This window comes from Corythoichthys intestinalis, chromosome 17, assembly GCF_030265065.1.
Source record: "Corythoichthys intestinalis isolate RoL2023-P3 chromosome 17, ASM3026506v1, whole genome shotgun sequence".
In the NCBI taxonomy this organism is placed as follows: Eukaryota; Metazoa; Chordata; class Actinopteri; order Syngnathiformes; family Syngnathidae; genus Corythoichthys; species Corythoichthys intestinalis.
In genome coordinates, this window is record NC_080411.1 from 3,038,442 (window position 1) to 3,050,735 (window position 12,294).

Consider the following 12,294-nt stretch of genomic DNA (forward strand, 5'->3'; position numbering starts at 1 on the left):
ACCATTCCAAAAAAAAAAAAAAAAAAAAAAAAAAAGCAATTTTACAAAAAAAACATTTGTTAAGAATATTGTAAAAAAAAAATTTTTTTTTTAAATGGCGATTTATAGCATTTAAGCTAGCAGACCTTTGCTATGTAAGTTAACCAATTGTTCTTTTGTTGTACATTGATCCTTATTTATTAAAACACCATTCAAAAAAAAAAGAAGAAGCAATTTTACAATATGGGCCTTCTCCTTGCAAAGCCCCATCTAATAAAACACAACAGGTTTCCCCCCACAGTTCTGAGATCAATGGTTCAATCCTGGGCTCATATTTCGGGAACAAAGCACCGTTCCAGCCCCAAATCTCTTATCGGAACTGCGTTCCGGACCGTTCTGGCCCCCTTTCACCCCTGGTTATGAGGTAGATATCCATGTCTTATTTACAGACACCATTTTTTTCCATTGTGACGTAATTTGTTTAAAATATGCGAGTGAATAATTTTTTAAAGTCGTTTTTTTTTTTTTTTTTAACTAAATATTTGACATCAATTAATGATTCTAAGCTAAAAATAACAGACATTTTGAATAATAAATATAATTAATTACCTTCTTTTGAAGGCTGAGTTGAAACAAAAGCGGTTGCGCGACGTCTGTAAGCGGGGTTTTCCAGGGTAAAACGGACATATTAAAAATAGTTCGGGGGCTTAATGCGCCATGAATTTGCTATGGCAGCATATAGACACATTGTTCGATCAAACACAACAGTTCTTTTGGCTTAAAATACAGCACTTAATTTCAAAGAGGGGTGCAAGAGCAGAAACTGCTTCTTCAGTCTTGTCTGTGTTTATATCTATGTCATATCTATGTAATATATAATACAGAAAATACCATTCAAAGATGCCGTTTTGGTCATTGTCACTGCAATGCAATATGTGGAAAGAAATTGAACACAATATGTACTTCAAATAATATTCAGCTGTGCCATTCATGTAACCAGTAAAATTACCAGTAAACGAACTCTTTCAGAGGTTGAGTATTTATTTTGTTTCAAGTGTAACTGGTTGAGAAATGGTAAAACAAGATGGTCAACTATTTCAGGCTTCAGACATGATCTCACACTGCAGTGTGTACTGTTCAAACACAGTGCAATGTATTATTTCTTCCTTATCATTGTGTGGTTTTGATATTTTTAGGGTTTTGTCGCAACTTCACACCATGCCGTTGCTTTAAAGTGATGGAAAAGATTTGTGCATAGGCTTCACAATGTATTGACAGGGCGCGGGGCCGATAAATACGGGGCCTGCATTGTTGGCGAGGCCGTCAAAGCTGACCGAGTGGAATCACAGACAAAGAGCTTTTTTCGCCGAAAATTCCTGCGAATCGATGCCTAACTCCCTGAATGCTTTATAGATATGGATGTAAATCGTCTCGATTCATGGTTAAAAGCAAAAGAACTGTGCAGTTAGCATTTAACGTAAATATGACGAAGTACAATGCTAGTCTGTTAGTAAATGTAGCTCGCGGCTGCCTGATGTAAACAGAGCTTTCCGGTGAAAATTCTTGTGAATAAATGCTTAAATCCCAGAATTTTTAAAAAATATGGACATAAAACAGTTGCGATTCTTGGTTAAAAGCAAAAAAAAAAAGCGTGCAGTTAGCATTTATTTTACGTTAATATGTCGAAGTACAATGCTAGTCTGTTAGTAAATGTAGCTAGCGGCTGGCCGATGTAAACAGAGCTTTCCTGTGAATATCTTGTGAATAAATGCTTAAATCCCAGAATTTTTAATAGATATGGACATAAAACAGTCTTGATTCTTGGTTAAAAGAACAAAAAAAAAAAGTGCAGTTATCATTTATTGTACGTAAATATGTTGAAGTATAATACTAGTCTGTTCGTGAATGTAGCTAGTGGTTGCCTGATGTAAACAAAACTTTTCCGGTGAAAATTCTTGTGAATAAATGCTTAAATCCCCGTATTCTTTATCGATATGGACATAAAACAGTCTCGGCTCTTGGTTAAAAGCAAAAACAATATGCAAAAAGCATTTATTTTAAGTAAATATGTCGAAGCACAATGCTAGTCTGTTAGTAAATGTAGCTCGCGGCTGCCTGATGTAAACAAAGCTTTCCAGTGAAAATTCTTGTGAATAAATGCTTAAATCCCAGAATTTTTTATAAATATGGACATAAAACAGTTGCGATTCTTGGTTAAAAGCAAAAAAAAAAAAGCGTGCAGTTAGCATTTATTTTACGTTAATATGTCGAAGTACAATGCTAGTCTGTTAGTAAATGTAGCTAGCGGCTGCCTGATGTAAACAGAGCTTTCCTGTGAATAAATGCTTAAATCCGAGAAATTTTTACTGATATGGACATAAAACAGTCTCGATTCTTGGTTAAAAGCGCACAAAAAAATGTGCAGTTATCATTTATTTTACATAAATATGTTGAAGTACTAGTCTGTTAGTGAATGTAGCTAGTGGCCGCCTGATGTAAACAAAACTTTTCCGGTGAAAATTCTTGTGAATAAATGCTTAAATCCCCGTATTCTTTATCGATATGGACATAAAACAGTCGCGATTCTTGGTTAAAAGCAAAAAACAGTGGAGTTAGCATTTATTTTACGTAAATATCGCGAACTATGGTGCCAATGCAGTAACAGTAAACAGTAAACAAAAACGTGCAATTAGCATTTATTTTACGTTTAAATGTCGAAGTACAATGCTAGTCTGTTAGTAAATGTAGCTAGCGGCCGCCTGATGTAAACAGAGCTTTTCCGGTGAAAATTCTTGTGAATAACTGCTTAAATTCCCGAATGCTGTATAGATATGGACGTAAAGTAGTCTCGATTCATGGTTAAGAGTTAAAAAATCTGCAGTTAGCATTTATTTTACGTAAATATGTCGAAGTACAATGCTAGGCTGTTAGTGAACGTAGCTAGTGGCCTTCTGATAAAAACAGAGCTTTTCCGGTGAAAATTCTTGTGAATAAATGCTTAAATCCCCATATTCTTTATTGGTATGGACGTAAAACAGTCTCGGCTCTTGGTTAAAAGCAAAAAACAGTGGAGTTAGCATTTATTTTACGTAAATATCGCGAACTATGGTGCTAATGCAGTAGCGGCTAATTTCTCCCATTGATTTTTTTCACAACGTTTCAAAATGCATGCATGGTACGAAAATAAAATAATTGCCATGAATCCTCAAACAAATCACTCCTGAGACAATCCTTCCCGTTTGTATGCGGTACGGCTTTTGTAAGTTTTTTAACCTAAATCCGGCGTTGGATCGCTGCGTATGTGTGTTTGTGAATAGCTCCTCTTGATGTAGGCAGCCCCCTACTTGAATGCGAGGCGCAATGCATGACCAATCTGACCTGTCAATACAATATGAAGTCTATGATTAGTGCTGCAACGATTAATTACTGAGCCTGAGTAATTTGATTTGGGGAAAAAAAGTTTCATTTGGAAAAATCCCTTTTGCCTCATGGCAAAAAAAAACAAAAAGCCACATGGCAAAATCACTGGTGCTGCAAAATAGTTACATTGCCGCAGTTGAGTTGACCTTTGTTCATTGTTTGTTCAATGTCGGACATTTTGAAAGGATGTTTTCCATGGCCAATTTATTTATATGCCCCCCCCCCCCCCCCCCCCAATCCAGAGAGTACCGGCAGATGGAAGAAGTAATCTTTCAGGATAATGGCACCAAAGTAACAGCAGTCAACACTAAAACTTACATATTCCAGCGTGACATGTCAAGAGGTCCAGAGAGTGAGCTCATCAGGACTGTTAACATCCCTGCTGTGGTAAGCACCCTTTTATTTTTATTTTGCATTTCACATCAAATTAATTTACCGTAATTTTCAGTAAGCCGCTAAATTTTCCCCTCATTTTGAATCCTGCTGCGAAAAGTCCAGTGCGGCTTATTTTTTGATTTATTCTGGTTAATAGGTAACACTTTATTTGACAGCGGCGTCATATGACTGTCATAAGACTGTCATAATTGTGACATGACACTATCATGGGCATTAATGAATGCTTTTGAAAGATGTCATTAAGAAAATTGTGTCACTAACTCCATTTATGTCCAGCTAGCATCTTTTAGATCTATTAGAATGTGAAATAATTTGCTGGATGACACAAAATGACATCTGTCTAAAGCATTCATTAATAGTCATGGCAGTGTTATGTCATAATTATGATGGTCTTATGACAGTTTGTGGCGCCACTGTCAAATAAAGTGTTACCAAATACCAGAGCTAGCAATTAATGAAACAACTGAAAGAGTAACTAAAGAAATAATTAGCTCAGAACATGAATTTTGATTATTTTCATCTGTGGCGCCGCAATGCATGCTAGGAGGCATGTTGGACGACAACAGTGTTGACAGCAGTTGGCAGCAGGGGTTGACTGTCTCCCCCATGGGAGTAATGATGGTCAAATGAAGCTTCTTGAAGCAATGGAGAGGCAGCGAGAACCAAAAGTGGTATTTGCCATGTGCCATTTTTTTGCCATGGGGCAAAATGGATTTTGCCATGTCGCATTTTTTTTTGTCATGTGGCAAAATGGATTTTGCCATGTCGCATTTTTTTGCCATGTCATTTTTTATGCCATGTGGCAAAATGGATTTTGACATGTAGCATTTTTTTGCCATGTCATTTTTTCTGCCATGTGGCAAAATGGATTTTGCCATGTAGCATTTTTTTTTGCCATGTGGCAAAATGGATTTTGCCTTGTGGCATTTTTTTGCCATGTGGCATTTTTTATTGGTATGTGGCAAAATGGATTTTGGTTCGTGGCATATTTTTTTTGGGTATGTGGCATTTTTTGGGGTGTATGTATTTTTGCAGGCCATGCACGTCCATGCCATTGACGGCTATGCACGTCCAATTTTTTTATTCATATGAAATGGCAGAAAAACATGTGGTTGTCATTTTTGACCATACACTTTACATAACAACACATTTTGCCACATACATAAAAAATGCCACATGGGAAAAGAATGCCACATGACAAAATCAATTTTTCCACATGGCAAAAAAAAAAAAAATAGCACATGGCGAAATCCATTTTCCCACATGGCAAAAAAAAAAAAGCCACATGACCCAAAAAAATGCCACATGGGAAAATCTGTTTTGCCACATGGCAAAAAGAATGCCACCTATCATAATCCGTTTTGCCACGTGGAGAAAAAAGTACCACATGGCAAAATCCTTTTTTTGCCAAATGGCAAAACAAAAATGCCACATGACAAATAAAAATCCCACATGGCAAAATGCATTTTGCCACATGGCGAAAGAAATGCCACATGGCAAAATCCTTTTTTGCCAAATGGCAAAACAAAAATGCCACATGGTAAACTCAATTTTGCCAAATGGCAAAAAATATGCCATTTGGCAAAACTGATTTTGCCATGTGGCAAAAAAATATGCCACATGACACAAAAAAATGCCACATGGTAAAATCCATTATGCCACATGGCAAAATCCATTATGCCACATGGCAAAATCCATTTTGCCACGCGGCAAAAAAAAATGCCACATGGCCAAAGCTATTTTGCCACATGGCACATGCCACTTTTCGTTCTCGGCCCTGCTGGCTTCATGGTAGTTCATTTGGTCTCATGACAGTCTTATGATGCCGCTGTCAAACAAAGTGTTCCCGGTTAATATCTTTTGGTGTTCATATCCCATAATACAATGAGGACAGTTGCGGCTTATAGTCCAGTGTAGCTTATCTATGAGCAAATGGCATTTTTGCGTCAAATTTGGTGGGTTGCGGCTTATACTCAGGTGCGCCTTATAGTCCGAAAATTACGGTATGTCAATTTGACTTGAGAGGAAATATTATCCTCCTTTTACTCTCTGCTGTTTAGACGGTGATGGAGAAGTTCAAGAACGAGCCTTTTTACGCCAACCTGATCTCGTCCTACATGAAGGACAAAGGCGAGGGCCTGTTTACTACACGTACAGTAGGAGAACATCTATGGGGATATGAAGACGCTCTGCTGAAAGCTATCCATGCTTTCAAACCCGACGTGGATCCTTATTTTGGACTTTTCTATAAGGTCAATAATCACATGGAACTGAGATCATATATTATGAAAACTAGTTATGAGTTCATCTGTTTTGGGCTTCCTCTGTGAATTTTGTTGATCCGGCTTGTTCTGTGATGTAATTATAGAACAATGCTTCCAATGATGGACAATATGTGTTCTGGACGGGCCAACAAAACTACATGGACTTTGGTCGAGTGGATTCTTGGAACAATCAAAGGTAAACGTGCCCAATCACATTACTTTTAACATTCCTCAACATTCAATCAACAACCTATCAGCAAGCATTTGATTGAATTATATGGTCTTTGGTAAATACGATCCTACTAGCATGCTCATCCTCCACTGTTTTTCTTGCATAACAAAGGTCAAAATGAGTGTGTGACCTAGTTGGAGTTTTGTCAATTATTGCCTTTAGATGTCAAATATCTCAAATACAGTGGTATGAAAAAGTATCTGAACCTTTTGAAATTTCTCACATTTCTGCATAAAATCACCATCAAATGTAATGTGATCTTTGTCAAAATCACACAGATGTAAAAACAGTGTCTGCTTTAACTCAAACCACCCAAACCTTTATAGATTTTCATATTTTAATGAGGATAGTATGCAAACAATGACTGTAGGGAGGAGAAATAAGTAAGTGGACCACCACATTTAATATTTTGTGGCCTCCTTTGGCAGCAATAACTTCAACCAGATCCTTCCTGTAGATGCAGATCCGTCTGGCACATCGATCAGGACTAATCTTGGCCCATTCTTCTCTACAAAACTGCTGTAGTTCAGTCAGATTCCTGGGATGTCTGGCATGAATCGCTATCTTTAGGTTATGCCACAGAATTTCAATGGGGTTCAAGTCTGGAGTTTGACTTGGCCACTCCAAAACGTGTATTTTGTTCTTCAGAAACCATTCTGTTTGTTGATTTACTTCTATGTTTTGGATCATTGTCTTGTTGCAGCATCCATCCTGTTTTTAGCTTCAACTGTCTGACAGACGGCCTGAGGTTTTCCGGCAAAACATCCTGATATACTTTTGAATTCATTTTTCCATAAATGAATTTAAGTTGTCCAGGCCCTGTGGCAGCAAAACAGCCCCAAATCATGATGCTGCCTCCACCATGATTCATGGTTTTGTGTTACTCTCAAAAAAATCAACTTTGGTTTTATTAGTCCACAAAAAAAAGCCAAAATTTTTGTGGGATTTCCAAGTACCTTTTTGTGAACATTAAATGAACAATATTTTTTTTAGACAGCAGTGGCTTCCTCTGTGGAGTCTTCCCATGAACACCATTCTTGGGCATAGTTTTACATATATTTGATGTGTGCACAGAGATATTGGACCAGTGATTTCTGCAAGTCTTTAGCAGACACTCTAGGGTCTGAGTATTCTGTGCTGAACTCTTTGTGTCATATTTGGTGGACAGCCACTCCTTGGAAGAGAAGCAACTGTGCCAGACTCTCTCCATTTGTAGACAACTTCTCTGACTGTCGATTGATGAACTTCGACTTTTAGAGATGGTTTTGTATACTTTCCCAGCTTTATACAAATCAACAATCATTCATCACAGCTCTTTTGACCGAGCCATGATGATCAGACAATCCTTCTCATCAAGTCAGTTCTTACTAGGTGTGTGTTTTATAGTGGGCAGGGCAGCTTTAAACAACTTATCAGTGATTGGGCACACACCTGACTTAAATTGTTTGGTAAAAATTGTTTTCAATTGCCTTTTAAGTCTCCTTTGGCAGAGGGTTCACATACTTATTTTTCCCCCTTCTGTCATTGTTTGCATGCTATCCTCATTAAAATATGAAAACCTATAAATGTTTGGGTGGTTTTAATTAAAGAAGACACTTTTTTTTTTATATCTGTGTGATTTTGACAAAGATCGGATCACATTTGATGATTTAATGCAGAAATGTGAGAAATTCCAAAAGGTTCAGATACTTTTTCATTCCACTCTAATGATAAATGTAACAACTTCAAAGTTTTACAAATAAACACTCTTAACTCGCGTTAACGGGCGGTAATACATTTTTTGAATTAATCACGTTAAAATATTTGACGCAATAAACGCACATGCCCCACTCAGACAGACTTAAATGACAGTACAGTGAAATGCCCGCATGTTAATTATGTTTTATGGAGTTTTGCCGCCCTCTGCTGGCGCTTGGGTGCGACTGATTTTATAGGCTTCAGCACCCATGAGCATTGTGCAAGTAATTATTGACATCAACAATGGCGGGCTACTAGCTTATTTTTTGATTAAACGAAAACATTAAGAGGGGTTTTAATATGAAATTTCTATAACTTGTACTAACATTTATCTTTTAAGAACTACAAGTCTTTCTATCCATGGATTGCTTTTACAGAATGTTAATACCATCTTGTCTATTTATTATTATAATAAACAAATACAGTCCCTATGTACCGTATGTTGAATGTATATATCCATCTTGTGTCTTATCTTTCCATTCCAACAATAATTTACAGAAAAATATGGCATATTTTATAGATGGTTTGAATTGCGATTAATTGCGATTAATTACGATTAATTAATTTTTAAGGTGAAATTAACTCGATTCAAAATTTTAATAGTTTGACAGCCCTAATAAGAACGTCAACTGTTATGGGAAAAGTGCCTAAATTGCACTACTACTGTATATTGACTGTTGAAATCAAAATAGTGCAAAGATCAGTGTTTTTTGGTTCAAGTGCAAATTGCCAATAAGGCACTGTCATATCTTATACGGCTCACACAGTGATGTCATGTTGGCCCAAAACCGATCATGAAAAAAAACAATGTCGATATTATCCGATATCAAAATGCTTTTATCGGCAACTCAAATCCAGACTCATGTTATTCTATAATTCAATCAATGTCTTCTTCTTCTTTCTTGTCCATGGATGCAGCTCACTGAATTGGTGGACGTCTGACGAGTGCAACATGATCAACGGAACCGACGGCGCCTCCTTTCATCCTGTCATCACGAAGGACGAAACCCTCTACATGTTCTCCTCAGACCTGTGCAGGTGACTCAGACGACACTTCACGTGCTTTCGTTACTGTTTTTCCTGACTTTAACAATTGTGAAATGCACACTTCACATCAAATGACCAAAGATGAATAGTCAGATGACAGGGAATCAGGTCAGCCCAGAAGCAAAACACACGACGGAAACGTCAAGAAGCCAACAACGACTGTCACGTGTACAGTCTGTTATTCCCAGCGTCTTATCTCTGTTTGGATTTAGTTAGGAAACGTGTCCCTTTCCATTAGCCAGATCTGGATATGAAATTAAATATTGCTGATTTGTTCTGTTGAGGCATGAATGAGGTCTCTGTTTGCTTCCTATTTAGTATTTTACACTTCCTAAAAAAGTACCCGTTTCCTTGTTACCTTGGTCTTTCCAAGGGAAAGAACAAGGTATTGTTATTGTGCAACTTTATTATTATAATAATTATTATTACCTTGGTCTTTCTGAAAGAAAGAACAAGGTATTGTTATTGTGCAACTTTATTACCTTGGTCTTTCCAAGGGAAAGAACAAGGTTATGTTGTTGTGCAACTTTATCGTACTTATTTTTATTACCTTGGTCTTTCCAAGGGAAAGAACAAGGTTATGTTGTTGTACAACTTTATTGTACTTCTTTATTATTATTCTTTATTATTATTATTATTCAATAATTGTTGACGTTTTTTTCGGCGCGCCGCGCAGCCCGAACCGTAGCACCGATCGGCACCGTTCAAGTATCGACACGACCGGAATTTTCGTGCGACGATGGGAATTTTTCAAACGACCCCGAAAATTTTTCCGTTCGGCCGTAAACGCCGATTTTCCAATTTTTAAAAAAAATTTCAAAACGCTACTTGTCCTACAATTTTTGAGCAAATCACATAATTTGGACATCAAAAATTCCGGGACGGTGGGGGGCATAAAGATTGTATACAGAATTTGGAAAAAATTTACGGTTCTCCGGATATTTGCCAAAAACTATCCCATTCATTTCTAATGGGAAAATTTCCCATTCACTTTCAATAGTATTTCCAATGGACTTTACATTGCATTGATGCCATTGACGGCCATGCATGTCGAATCTATTGATGCCAATGTACTTGGATTCATTTGACTATATGGATGTCGATGCCATTGACGGCCATGGACGTCCAAAATTTTTCCCATTCATTTTCAATGGGGAAAAAACTCAATTTCCCCAAATCAACAGAAAATGACTAGATATTAATAGGACGTATACCCCAAACGTTCCCAACTCCATTGACGCTTATGGGGGGTGCTGCCATTGACGTCCATGGACGTCCAAAATTTTTCCCATTCATTTTCAATGGGGAAAAAACTAAATTTCCCCAAATCATCAGAAAATGACCAGTTATCAATAGTAGGTCTCCCCCAAACGTTCCGAACTCCATTGACGCTTATAGGGGGTGCTGCCATTGACGTCCATGGACGTCCAAAAATTTTCCCATTCATTTTCAATGGGGAAAAAACTAAATTTCCCCAAATCAACAGAAAATGACCAGATATTAATAGGACGTATACCCCAAACGTCCCCAACTCCATTGACGCTTATGGGGGGTGCTGCCATTGACGTCCATGGACGTCCAAAAATTTTCCCATTCATTTTCAATGGGAATTTTTTTTTTTCCCCCAAATCAACAGAAAATGACTAGATATCATTAGGACGTGTCCCCCAAATGTCCCCGATTGCATTGCCGCTTATGGAGGGTGATGCCATTGACGTTCATGGACGTCCAAACTTCCCATTAAATCCCAATGGCATTTCTTCATGTTTGTTCATTCTATTGATGCCAATGTACTTGGATTCCATTGACGCTTATGTAAGTTGATACCATTGACGTCCATGGACGTCCAAAATTTTTCCCATTCATTTTCAATGGGAATTTTTTTTTTTTCCCCAAATCAACAGAAAATGACTAGACATCATTAGGACGTGTCCCCCAAATGTCCCCGATTGCATTGCTGCTTATGGAGGGTGATGCCATTGACGTTCATGGACGTCCAAACTTCCCATTCATTTCCAATGGCATTTCTTCATGTTTGTTCATTCTATTGATGCCAATGTACTTGGATTCCTTTGACGCTTATGTAAGTTGATACCATTGACGTCCATGGACGTCCAAAATTTTTCCCATTCATTTTCAATGGGAATTTTTTTTTTTTCCCCAAATCAACAAAAAATGACCAGATATCAATAGGACGTGTCCCCCAAATGTCCCCGATTGGATTGGCGCTTATGGAGGGTGATGCCATTGACGTCCATGGACGTCCAAACTTCCCATTCATTTCCAATGGCATTTCTTCATGTTTGTTCATTCTATTGATGCCAATGTACTTGGATTCCATTGACGCTTATGTAAGTTGATACCATTGACGTCCATGGACGTCCAAAATTTTTCCCATTCATTTTCAATGGGAATTTTTTTTTTTTCCCCAAATCAACAAAAAATGACCAGATATCAATAGGACGTGTCCCCCAAACTTCTCCAATTCCATTGACGCTTATGAAGGGTGCCGCCATTGACGGCCATGGACGTCCAATTCTCCCAATCTTTTCTAATGGCTTTTACTTTGTTTAGTGCCATTGACTGGCATTATGGTCCATTCTATTGATAGACCTGAGTGGGGCTAAGATTTGTATCTCCACAGAGGAAAGACCAAGGTGTAATTTCTCCCGAAATTGCAGTTTCTAGTTTTTATTATTATTATTCATCTTATTCTCCGCGTTTTTTCGGCGCGCCGCACAGCCCGAACCGCTGCACCGATCGGCACCGTTCAAATATCGAAACGTCCGGAATTTTTGCGCGACGATGGCTTTTTTAAAAACGGCCCCGAAAAATTTTCCGTTTTCCCGCAAACGGCAATTTTCCAGAATTTTTTTTTTTTTTCAAAATGTATCTAGTCCTACAATTTTTGACCAAATCACATAATTTGGGTATCAAAAATTCCGGGACGATGAGGGGCATAAAAGTTGTATACAGAATTTGGCAAAAATTTACGGTTCCCCGGAAATTTGCCAAAAACTTTCCTATTCATTTTGAATGAAAAAAAAACGCACGCTGCACAGCCCGAACCGTTTGACCGATCGGCACCGTTCAAATATCGGCACGACCGGAATTTTCACGCAACGATGGGAATTTTTCAAACGGACCCGAAAAATTTTCCCTTCGCCCGTAAACGGCAATTTTCCGGAAAAAAAAAAAAAGTTTCAAAATGTATCTAGT

At 37.8% G+C, this 12,294-nt stretch overlaps 1 protein-coding gene across 1 annotated transcript in view; it reads left to right on the forward strand.

Moving 5' to 3' along the window:
* Positions 1 to 12,294, forward strand: part of scarb2c (scavenger receptor class B, member 2c) — a 46,290-nt gene that overhangs the window by 5,065 nt on the left and 28,931 nt on the right. The window contains exons 3-6 of the mRNA XM_057819858.1: positions 3,642 to 3,786; positions 5,856 to 6,047; positions 6,164 to 6,255; positions 8,947 to 9,066. Coding sequence (XP_057675841.1) covers positions 3,642 to 3,786; positions 5,856 to 6,047; positions 6,164 to 6,255; positions 8,947 to 9,066 — 549 coding nt within the window. The remainder of the gene's footprint in view (positions 1 to 3,641; positions 3,787 to 5,855; positions 6,048 to 6,163; positions 6,256 to 8,946; positions 9,067 to 12,294) is intronic.